At 43.1% G+C, this 11,932-nt stretch overlaps 1 protein-coding gene across 1 annotated transcript; it reads left to right on the forward strand.

Annotated features, from left to right (window-relative positions):
* The first annotated feature begins 2,718 nt into the window (after positions 1-2,718).
* senp7b (SUMO specific peptidase 7b) lies at positions 2,719-11,706 on the forward strand. The gene is made up of 22 exons (XM_011606306.2): positions 2,719-3,003; positions 3,607-3,721; positions 3,796-3,881; positions 3,964-4,107; positions 4,464-4,555; positions 4,776-4,897; positions 5,044-5,368; positions 5,445-5,533; positions 6,277-6,393; positions 7,471-7,504; positions 7,678-7,881; positions 8,070-8,314; positions 8,397-8,488; positions 8,563-8,679; positions 8,790-8,912; positions 9,166-9,258; positions 10,316-10,392; positions 10,581-10,639; positions 10,731-10,774; positions 10,841-10,909; positions 11,103-11,253; positions 11,414-11,706. The coding sequence occupies exons 2-22, from the start codon at positions 3,608-3,610 to the stop codon at positions 11,543-11,545; spliced, it is 2,529 nt and encodes an 842-aa protein (XP_011604608.2). The 5' UTR covers positions 2,719-3,003; position 3,607; the 3' UTR covers positions 11,546-11,706.
* Positions 11,707-11,932: the final 226 nt, after the last annotated feature.

Here is an 11,932-nt window from a genome sequence, read left to right on the forward strand (position 1 = left end):
TGGAAAAACAAATTAACTTTGAGCAGGTCAGAAAAGGGAAGCCGCTGGTAATTTCACCATCATCGTCTAATAATAAACATTTTACTGGTCCTTCATAATATTGAAACCTTGAAAAGGATGTTTTTTTAGTTACCTCAGAACCATTTTCTGCATTCATCCTGTTTGATAGAATCATTTATATGTTTCACTGCTCAGAGCAGAATCACCTTGCAGGAAGACCTGCAAAATCTTTCTTTAATTTTTGCAACTGTTTGCAACCTATCAGGGATCTTCACACCTTTAAGTGTGGATATTAGACCTGCAGATCCTTCTGAACAAAGATAGGATTTTTCTTTCCACTCCCTTGCACCACATCAGAAAAAGAAAGGGTGAAATGTAATTTCAGTTTTTCTCCCTGTCCTCTTTCCTCTGATGGGGTTTCTCCCGAACTGTAATTTCTTGGGCCAGATGCCGAAGGTCTTCCTGGTCCAGATGTTCAATAATTATCCTTGAACAATCTCACCAATAAACATTTTTATATCCATCTGAGGAAGCTGAAAAATGGAATAAAAACACTCCGGAGGTGGAGCAGCAGGTACAGAAGTGTGTGAAGAGAGAGGGATCATACACACTGAAATGGAGACAACACACACAGAATCTTCAGCAGTTATGTAGCAGTAGCATTAGCAGTAATGGCAAAGGACCACAGATCTCTGTCTATGGGAAGTTGAGATGGGAAATTTGGGAGAAATGTTAAGATTTAGGTTAACCTCAGGGTATTCCAGTTAAATAATCTGGTCAGTGTCAAATTTTTATTCCTTTATAATATCTCTGGTATTGTATTGGCACAGCTCTCCACAACCGCCGAGGTCAAACCTAAGAACCTAATTTCTGGTGAGTTATGTCATGTTCAGTGTTTCCATTCAGAGTTTGTCCCTGGACACCTCATGAAAAAGGCACCAAGCAGACAGAAACACCACCGACTGGTCATGATGGAGATGGTGGTGAGCGCAAATGAGCCGTCCAGATTCAGAGTTACAACCTGATGTAAACTCACTACTGATTTTCTGACATCCGTAACGTTGATATTAACATTTAGTGTTTTGGTGTTGCCAGTTACCACTGAGCTGGGGAGAATTAACATACCATGATGGTTTGAATGTGGTTGCTCTTTTAAACTGTAGGTCTTTCTTACACCACGTGCTGTGAAAAAAAAAGAAGTTTTATTGCACTTTTTTTCTTCACGTTAAAACTGTGGTTAGTCAGAGCAGTGGTGACATTAACATCCAGTCACGCGGTTTAAAAAAAACGCGTGCAAATAAAAATACGCTCACACAAAGCCCTCTTGAGGTGTTAAAGGTTGCTCTTAAGTGCAATTGAAACTGTAGAATTTCTTTAATAAAAAAAGAAGCATCTGAGATAACAGGGCCGCTCATCATGAAATAAAGTCACAGAACAGAATGTTGTGTCTGTTTTCATTCCTTCCCTCACTTCTGCCTAAAGTGGTTGATTAATTAATTCTCCTCCATCTCTGTTTCATGCAGAGCTTCATATTTTGTACACAACCTGACAAGTTCCATCTTCTTCTCGGCTATAAGAGCTTGTAGCTGCTCCGTTTTTGCCTCCCTTTGACTTTGCATTGAATTTAACATGAATTTATCCCGATTGCCTTCTTCTTTTCTCTTTCCACATCTTTGGCTAATTCATTCAGCACCTGAATCTGTTGTCCTGTAATGTTCTGAAACTCTCCAAAATCTTAAAGGAGTACTCTGCATTCTTCATTGAGCTCCACACCTCTCTGAATGACATCAGGGCCTATTATGTGTAGCCCACCAAACTCATTTAAATATAATAATTGGGTCTTTAGCCATAGTCACAGGGGTACAAAGGATACCGGCATTTAATCCACTCCCAAATAACACTGCAGGTCCGCAGTGCAAGCAATAGAAAAATATAACGTTAGAACATGGGGAGGTTGTGGTTCTTAAAAGGGAATACAGTATTCCATTAAAAGAGGTGTTAAGTGCTTCAAGGTGCGAAATGCTACAAAACTCCAGCATATGCTTTTCTTTGGTTCGAGGTTTTCTGCTTCGCTTTTTCATGTATTTATTTAGATCCAGTTAACAACCATATTAACAGATGCACGTTTGTTTAAATTGTTTCAACATCGTTTAATCTTATGTTAATATCTAACTTGAAAAAGTTTATCCTCTAATCGCTCCCCTGCCCTGTAAACCCGGAAGTGATGGACCCGAGGTGGTCAAATATGGGCCTGAATTAAATGATCCACAAAATTGGATTTACTTTTCGTTCTGAAATTAAACATTAAGGAAAAATGAGATCAAAACCCCTTTCAGTATAAAACGTGTTGTTTAAATTAATTGAATCGTATCTTCAAAGGGAATCCTTCTGCTATCAGGTTAATTAAAAACAAAAACGCTTTATTACCGCATTGTCACTTTTTCCCCCGACGAATAATAAAAATCGTCATATGAATGTAATTCCTGACATGCAAATTGCAAAGAGTACTGCTCTTTTTATTTTTACATGTCTTGTACATGACTGAACATTTGTAGAATAAACTTTATTCCATTCCTTTAGTATTTGGTTTTCCTTCTCTCCTCCACGATCGCAGACCTTTTGCTCCCACGAGATCACGTTTGGTATTAGTTTCACCGTTCAACAAAGAGAAAAACGAAACAGAAAATCAACAGCAGAAAAGTTAAATCGCTCCAACGATTGTGACGTCATTGAGCTGAACGGTAGCTGGTCACGTGATGTCGGTGTTCCTCGGATAAATCTCCAGCCTGTCTTCAGTTCAGAAACGGCGAGCTAAAATGTGCTAGTTGAAACGATTGTTTTGATTGTATTTTTTCCACTGACTGGATATCATCTCGACCACATGAGCTGGCCACATAGTTTAAGACCGGAAGTCAATCCGAATCTCACGGAGCTCTCTGGCTAGCCGGCTAGCCTGCGAGCTAGTTGCCTTTACATCCAGCTGGGTCCACCGGCTGACTTTGGGTTAGTAAACTCTGAGCCCGGGGCCTGAACATTTACTTCACCACGAAGCACTAGATTGTCATAAAAAAGACAATGATAAACAATGACCTGACGATGGCAGGATGGGCATTTAGCGAGGTTATAGTGGTAAAGCATCGGCTCCTGTCAGGACTGTACACACTGAAGGATCCTGGTTCGGTACAACCGGATTTGATCAAAATCGGTTTCATTTCAAATGCATAACATTTGAAATGAAATGTTATGGATTGAGAGGGTCTTGCTGTCAGTCCGGCTCCCAATTGTTAAACTAGCCCCTAGTTTCCATCGCAGGAATATTTCATTTAATTTTACATTAATTTAAGAAAGTCAACACTCAAAGCTGGGTACTGGTCAGAGGTGATAAAAATGACTTTCAAAAGTAATAAAATTGCAATAGGTTTAATACATTTCCCCCAAATTGCGTGATTTTTTTCTTTTATTGTTAGAGTGAGATATCATATTACATTGAACTGAAAATTCTAAATCTAATTATCAAGTGGACACATGACTGTGCCACACTGATGGGGTTGGTGAAATTATTTTGTGTCCGTGTATCACTTGGCCGGCTGTGTCTTGTTTCATCAGCATGGACACTCCCTTCAGAATCCCCAAGAAGAAACAGCCGTCTGATTCTGACCCGGCTCACACGCTCATGCAGTCGCCGCTGTCCTGCCTGCAGCCCTCCACTCCCAACGTTAAGGTGGTTCTTCTCCCTCCTTAGAGCACCTGTGTACCTGTTATATGTGGTATAATTAATCCCTCTTGAATTTTCAGTGTGGTTATGGAGAGCCCTCCAACAACGGCAAAGCAGAGAGAAGGCAGTCTGGGAACACTTTTAGCCCCTTGTCTAATAAACAGAGGTTTGTACGCACTTCTGTGTAAATGGCATCCCGACACAGCAAAGAGGTGACCTGAAACGATGCATTTTGTTGCTGTGTTTAGCACACCTTGCAAGCCTTTCTTTGGAGATGTGGTCAAAACGCTGCTGGGCCTCAATAATCTGACCAGAGCAGCACCGTCAGTCAATCAGAGAGCAGCAGGAAGTGGGAGTCAACGAGGGTCCTCCTCGGCTTGTTTCTCAAACGGGTATGTGTTAGAATGATTTTCATCCCTTAAATCAATACAGGAGTCAGTCTATGTGTGGCAGATATTACTTCTCTTAAGTTTTGACCCTTGGTTGAATAGGTTTTTATTGTAAATATTTTTTATCAGAGGAAAACATGAATTGGGCCATGAAACATTAGCAGCACAAATGGTAAACAGCAATTGGTTAAATAAATAGTGGGGAATAATCACAAACACTAGAAAATAATTTTTAGTGATATCATTGGTCCGAGTTTTCCCATACCTGCCTGTCTGCGTGCATTAGATAAATGAGATTTTCGAAGTATTTTTAACATTTGAGGTTGTTACGTTTCTGTTTAAAACTATGTGTCCACCAGGTGGCGCCCTAAGAGAGCGTCTGACCGCCTCCTATCTCCTGGGGTGACCTCGGAGCTGCGCTCTCCACCACTGAAGAGAACTGATCACAGTGGTCAGTTTTAAAACATTCATCAGTTCATATTTCAAATTGCGTTACTATTTAGACGTTTTCGTATTTTTCAGTCCACAAATAAATATTTTCAATATGCATAAATTAGTGTTTTGGGCATTTATTTAAAGTTAGCGATTGAGCAGAAGGGAGAGATAAGACCATAGGAATCCTGTTGTCGTTTAGCCTGTACTTCATTTATCTACTTTTGATCTTTTTCCAGGTTCACAACTGCCTGATAAACACATTTCTGTGGAGTCCTTGGACTCTCTAGCGGCACTCCGAGATGAAAAGCATGCTGGGAGTTTGACGCTTTCAGGATCACAGGGCCCAGCTGATCAAATGGTAAAAACCTTCTTCTGAAATTTTCAGCTTGACTTAGCTGATGTCAGAGTCACATATTTTAATCCAGGAATAGAAGGAGGAGGAAGAATGCAAAAATATCAAATGTACAAAATAATTTATTAATATGATTGTGTTGTTTCCTTCAGAGTAACAGAAGAAACTCCGGTGAACAGTTGAAACAGAAGAATTTGTCTCCATCCACCTCCACTCAGTCATCAGAAGAAGACTTTTTGTCTTCCCCCAGGACCAAGAGCAAACCCTGTGACATCATATGCGCCGTTTCCAAGGCGACCCCAACCAGGAAGCCTCCCAGTGGGAGGGCACGGCCGACTACCAGCAGCGACGTGAGAGACGACCTGAGGGAGGAGGAGAGACAGAAGTGGAGGAAGTTCAGAGAGAAGAAGGTGTCATACAGGTCGGCTGTTTTAAAGGTCCATCCTCGGAAACCCAGACAGAATCCCAGTGAACCGAGTAAGTACAGCGCTCCAACCAAGCTCCACTTCTTCACAATTCTAGGGTCAATGTTCTTCATTCATTCATCATTCAGTTGTGCTGTCCAGTGAAGAGGAAGACGAGGGTGAGGAAGAAGGGGACAGCAGCCGGGAGGAGGTGCCCGGGACCTCTGACCCTGTCCAGGTAGAAGACCTGAGATAGATGTTTTATCCCACTGACAAGGTGTTAACAAAAAGCCCAAGTTTGTCCTAAAACCTAAGAGTTCTGACAAACCTGGACAACAGCAGTAGAGCATAAACTTTCTGGGTCTGGATCAAATACAGATCCAGGACGTTCGATTTTAGCATCCATGAAAACCAGACATAGCCCGCCAACCTTTCAAAATAAAAACATCCTGGTCATTCTTCTGGTCCCCCAGACAGGTTCCGCAAGACTCTTATTTCACTTATTTACATCAATACAAGAAAATGGATGGAACGATCATCTCTTTTAACATTTACTGGTCGAACTTCGCTAAAATCCTCGTAGAAACATAACCTCTGCTGCAGTAGGTTCTGACCGCATTTGTCCCTGCGAAGACTTGTGTCACATGTTTGGAGGATGATGTGTGACCTGGTTTGTTTGGGCTTGTAAACAACAGTCAGACAACCCCCCATTGGGTTTAAGTAGACCCAGACTGGAGCGAGTGTTTAATGTTATTCAGACCAGCTGCATGTCTTTAAATGATTCTTGTCCTGTCGTGTGTGTGTGTGTGTGTGTGTGTGTGTGTGGGGGGGGGGGGTGTTAATGGTTGCCTAGAGCAGGAACTGGTGGATCTTTGTCAGATTCATACAGGTCATGTCTGATTTGTTTTTCCTTCAGCCATTGGAGGTGGTCCTGACTTCATCATCATCATCCTCACTCTGAAATTTTGTCTGATCCTACAGGATCAACAAGCTTCTCCCACAGTTCCAAAATGTGTGCGGTCGCCTTCCTTCCTGCAGCTGGAGTTCACCGCGCTTCATGCTGGTCTGATGAAGGCTGAGGCTAATGGCACGATGATGGTGGGAACTCTAAAATCTTTTATTTCTGAAAACAATCTCTGCATTAGGTTAACTCCCGCAATCAAGAAAAGCTTGGGAACAACATTTGTGTGACTTCTCAGTTTTTAGTTTTCACATTGTCTTCCAACACACAGCGCAACTTCTTTTACTTCTATCATTGTGAGGTCTTTCAGACATATAATGCATTTGTCCAGCCTCTTACCTAACTCAAACCCTCCAAACTAAGCTCCCAACACTAATACTGATCCTGTTCCTAAACCCAAGTCTAAACACAAACCTAAAACCAGGTTTTAACCCTCAAATTGTCCATTGTAGTTGTGAGGACTAGAAAAAATGTCCTCACTTTGCTAGTAGAATGTGCATTTTTGTACTCAATATGTAGCAAGTACAAGAACAGACACACACATACTTCTACATTTGGGGGGTCTTTTGTGGACATAATCCTGCTCCCAGCTCCTCACTTTAAATCTCAACTGTGCCTCTGACCTTTGCATAATTCTTACCTTTAGTTGTGAGGACCAGACAAAATGTCTACTTAAAATGCACATTCTGGTTCTCACTATGTTGTAAGTTCAAGAACACATCAAAACACACACCCACACACACACACACACACATGCTGAATTGATTGGCCCAGACTGAGGTTCTGTAACTTTTTCTGTAGTTACAATTGTTGACATCTGTTTTCCAGAAATTTAGGACACAGCTTTTCTTTTTTCCCCTCGCTGTTTGGTCTTTAAATGTATGCACAGAGAAGGAACGCCAGTGTTTAAACAATGATGCTATTTTTGCAGTTCTGTCAGATGGAATCTGACCCTGGTTCTGGGACCAATTTGGGCTTCATATGAGCGGGGAGAGGTGGTGGTTCATTAGTGCAGAACTCACCACTATACTTTAATCACAGGATGACTGATTAAACGTCACTTTAACAGCGAATGAGTGAACGGCTGCTGACGTTATCTTGGATAATTGACTGATCACAATCATGTGTAACTGTTGATCTGTAAACTTTTATATGTTAACAGAAGTTAAAGCTTTATTGTCCGGTATTATTTTGAAGTTTTTGTCTTCCTCCAGATCACTGAACATGGCATCACTATTCGTCTGAAAGGTAAAACAAATCTCCATTTTTTTTGGTTCCATTATCCACTGTTTTTCTAAGAATGAAATAAATGCATCATCTCAGATTTAAACAGAAAAGAAAATGTTTTCTTTGACTTCTGAAAACCCAACAAAGGTCAAAATGTCACCTAAACATCAGAAATCAATATATTTTCCTGTCAGGAGCGGAGGAGGGGGAGGTTGTGGTGGTGGCGTCTCAGTTACGTGGTTATGGCCTGTGGGACGGGAGTGTTGCTCGAGATGGGTCCCTGTTGGCTGACTGCGAAGGTCCCGCCCCTTCGCTGCTCTTCCTGTGGGTGACTGACGCTCAGGCGAGCCTGCTGCAGATGGAGCTGCGCGCCATCCAGACCTCAGCCACCGCCTCAGGTAACACCTTAAATACATTGTTTGCACTTGTTTGTGTACGTTTGTTTATTGTTTACGCAATAAAATGGTAGTGTTTAAGATTCAGAGCACAGCTTTAAATGAAGCTGTTAGGGTATGACCCCCAGACCTCACAGCCAAACCAGGAACGAGGATTTTGTGACTTGACCAAAGCTTGTCCCTTGTTTCAGCCCCTCCATGCTTCCTCCTCCTACTGGTGTTGGAGAAGCAGCTTCAGGAACTTGAAACAGCGATGCTAGCCTCCATCCTCGACATGACGGAGTACAAGAAGGGCCACTGCTCCTCCTCCTCTTCCTCTTCCTCCTCGTCCTGCCAGCTGTCCTCTCCTCTGAAGTGGACCGATGGTCTTCTGCTGATCCACAGCTGCCCGCCTCCTCTGGACCAACACCTCCTCAGACTGCTGGGATGGTCTGCGGTAAGGCACTTCTCCCAACACCTCCTCTTTCTCCCCTGTTTCTCAAATCATGGCCCTCTAAACCTGAAATCAATCCCCGTAGGAGAAACCCAGTCAGGTGCAAAACAGCCACAGAAGTAAGAAGATCAGCCTGAAATCCCAGAGGCAGCAACAGCAGCAGCAACTTCCTGCCAGGTCAGGGGGGTTTTAGTACCTGAGGTGATATAAATGACCTGAGCTGGGTTTCTGACTAAGAATGTGGGTTTCAGGTTAATCCAGTATCCTCCACCGCCTTGTCGAGGTCGGATCACCGTGACGAAGGAAGACCTGGCCTGTCTGGACGCCGGCGAGTTCCTCAACGATGTCATCATCGACTTCTACCTCAAGTCAGACACCGTCTCATCGAGCAGGCGTCAACGTTTAGACTCCATACGAACAGCCCTGGTTTTGATGAGTTTATATCGTTTTTTGTGTTTACACCTTTTGTGGATCACAGATTTCTGGTCCTGGAAGGAGTCGGCAGCCCCGTGTCCGAGCAGAGTCACGTCTTCAGCAGTTTCTTCTTCAAGCAGCTGAGTAGACGGAAAGCTGCCGGGGAAAACGATGCCCCGGCCGTCCCGTAAGAGCAAGAATTTCGTAATATTTGCAGGCAAAGGCTTTATTTCAGTGCAACGCAGACAAACGGTGGCCAAAATCAGGTGTTAATGGTAAAAAGTGTGTTTAACAGCTAGTTTGAGAAGGAAACTTTTAACAATTGTGATGAGGGAATCAAATGTCTGGGTTTGGTAGAGTCTGCTTGGTACCATGGAGATGAGAACGTTTGTGACGCCACTTTGATCCCTTCTGATGATGGTTCCATTGTTGTCTTTCAGCGATCGTCACATGAGGCACCAGAGGGTGAAGACCTGGACGCGCCACGTGGACATTTTCACCAAAGATTTCCTGTTCGTGCCTGTCAATCAAGAGTGAGTGGGTTTGTTTTCAAAGTTTGCAGCTGATCTGATCTCATGTGCAGGAACTGGTTTTATGACTTTAATGGAGCTGGTCAGCAAGTTAAATCCCTTGAGTCTGGAGTTCCCCGCAGTTTTAATGCTGCCGGATTGGAGTTGTGACCCGGGTCAGGGTATTAAATCCAGGATTCTGTGATGCAGCCTTAAATCAGGCACCTCATCACAGCATCCAGCAGCCAACTGGGTAACAAACTGACTCCAGTTCCCTCAGCTCAGCAGTTTCTGTCTCTTCCCAATGACTCCAGCAGATCTGCTTCTCTCTGCACTGAAATCTCCCAGGATGCATCAGCTGCTTGTCACAGTCACATTTGAAGCTTTGTCGCCAAGCACAACCTCTTTGTTTGTTTAAATCTTACAATGGTTGAAATTTCCAGTTGAATATTAAAGACTGTTTAAATATGGAATGTGTGGTGGCTCTTGTGTAACCTGGTGGGTTTGAGGAGTTTATTGTAGCAGAAGAGTCGGCCACGTTTGTACGATTTCGTTATTTTTCCTCTCAAAATGGTTTTGACTGTTTCAAAGTTTTTGTGCTGCGCTCTCTAAGTGACCTTGCAGATGCTCGGTTGGAGCTGGTGTTGGTAACGGACCGGGCCCAGCTCATTCCAGAACCTCCATCTTGTCATTCCTTTGTTGATTTGAAGGTGTGTTTCAGGTCGTTGTGGTGCTGAAAGGTTGAAATTCCTCCCGGTCTTGAGTTGTTTAACAGAAGCCTTCAGGTCTGTTTCATTGTTGCCACAAAGTTCTGGTTCTTTTGGTTCCAGCTGAAGAAAATCCAAATTTTCTGAATTTCAGCTGGCAGCTGCAGTCAGCTCCTCTCTGCTGTGTCGCCCCTTCTAATGGATTATTTTCCAGCGGTTAATGAAATGAGCCTCATTATGGATTTGACTTGGAAACAGTTTTTAGCAGCAGCTCTGTGCTGAGATCAGACTCAGAAGAAAATGTTCAGCGCCATGATCGGGCTTGATGTTTCTTGATGCTAGATGTCACCATTGATCTCTCCCATTATTTTTAGAGCTCACTGGTTTCTGGTGGTGGTTTGTTTTCCGTCTCTTGAGGACGTTCAGTACGAGAAGTTTCACAGCTCGACAGGTGAGATCTGCAGATCATTAATAAAATAAATAAATAAATAAGAAGAAATGATGTCACGACTCTGTAATTGTAAATCCTTTTTTGCGCTGTGGAGCACATGATGCATCGTTGGGCCCCTTTTCCGATCTCTGTAATACTTGAAGGACATGTTGCTGATCGGTTGATGATGTTTTGATCTGGTGCCTCAGGGCAATTTGAAGGAGCTGAGGGGAAACCAAACGTCAGTCTGAGGTCACAGCAGAAGCCGGTGAATATTCCAGCACCCATCACACCACACTGGCTGGTAAATGGAGAGTTTTGTGCATGTTTTCAGTGGGATCCTGTGTGTGTTCCTCTAGGAATGTCTTCAGCAGGACTGTCGCAGGGACACGGTGCTAAAGAGGTGAGTTGCAAGCAAACTTGTCAAGTCCTTCGGCTCAGCTTTAACAAGATGCTGGTGTATCTGCAGGCCGTGCATACTGGTCATGGACTCTCTGAAACTGTCTTACCACGAGAACGTCTGCAGACTTCTCAGAGAGTGAGTCCAGCTTTAATCTTTCGGATAAAAGCAGCGCCCGCAACCTCCAAGCTAGTTTGATTTTAAAATTAAAAAAAACAGCGTAACTGTCCAGAACTCGTGAAGAACACTTTTAACTTGTCACCTCTTCTGGTAACTGTCGCCCTCTGCTGTTTGATCATTAACTGACGATTGGTTGATGTTCTTTCTTCAGTTACCTGCAGGTAGAGTGGGAGGTCCGCCGGGGGACCCCTCGTCTGTTTACACAGGTCAACATGAGGAGCTCCAACTGTCGGGTTCCTCAGCAGGACAACAGCAGCGACTGCGGTTTGTATCTGCTGCAGTATGCCGAGAGCTTCCTCCAGGTAAACACACGCGTCCGGGCCCATAATAACATTCCTCTCTCGCTCTAAACTCCTAAATCCGTCCCAGAGCCACACAAAAACAGAAGCTCTTCAGAAAACTGATATTAAGGCGAACAATTGCAGGATTTTCTTGAACCGAGATGTCTGCTTGTCTCTGCAGAACCCAGTGGTGCACTTTGAGCTGCCAGTACGCTTGGACAATTGGTTTCCAAGGCAACAGGTGCGGCAAAAGCGGGAGGAGATCCGCAGTCTGATCATGAAGATGCACCAGAGTCAGATTGAAAAACGATGAAGGCTGGGAAGCCGCTGCATTCACGCATTATATTTCTGTTCTTTTTTTGTTGGTATCATCAAAAAAACAGAAGAGCTCAACTAATTCTTAGTTTTTTGGATTCCTGGCATGTAAAAACATTTGTACTTTTGTAAAATAAACAATTTAAATAAATAATTTATTGAAAACATCGTTTCATTTGTCTTTTTCTCCTTAACCATTTGACCTTTGTGAGGTGGAGTCTTCTTGAATGTGTGAATCTGTCCACTGTTATTGAAGGTTTTTTAAAATTTCATATTTAAAAAATAAAATCTTAAATTGCAAAATGAGGAACCTGCAACCAATAATTGTTTTAGCTGGATGCTCTCAAAAGTGCAGTTGCTCCTGAGATGCAAGAAGAGAAAACTA

This window comes from Takifugu rubripes, chromosome 8, assembly GCF_901000725.2.
Source record: "Takifugu rubripes chromosome 8, fTakRub1.2, whole genome shotgun sequence".
NCBI lineage: Eukaryota > Metazoa > Chordata > Actinopteri > Tetraodontiformes > Tetraodontidae > Takifugu > Takifugu rubripes.

Coding starts and splice junctions, on each gene's coding strand:
- senp7b (XM_011606306.2), top strand. CDS start 3,608: ATGGACACTCCCTTCAGAATCCCCAAGAAGAAACAGCCGTCTGATTCT. Junction 4,556..4,775: donor GAAGAGAACTGATCACAGTG/GTCAGTTTTAAA, acceptor ATCTTTTTCCAG/GTTCACAACTGCCTGATAAA. Junction 10,393..10,580: donor GAAGTTTCACAGCTCGACAG/GTGAGATCTGCA, acceptor CTGGTGCCTCAG/GGCAATTTGAAGGAGCTGAG.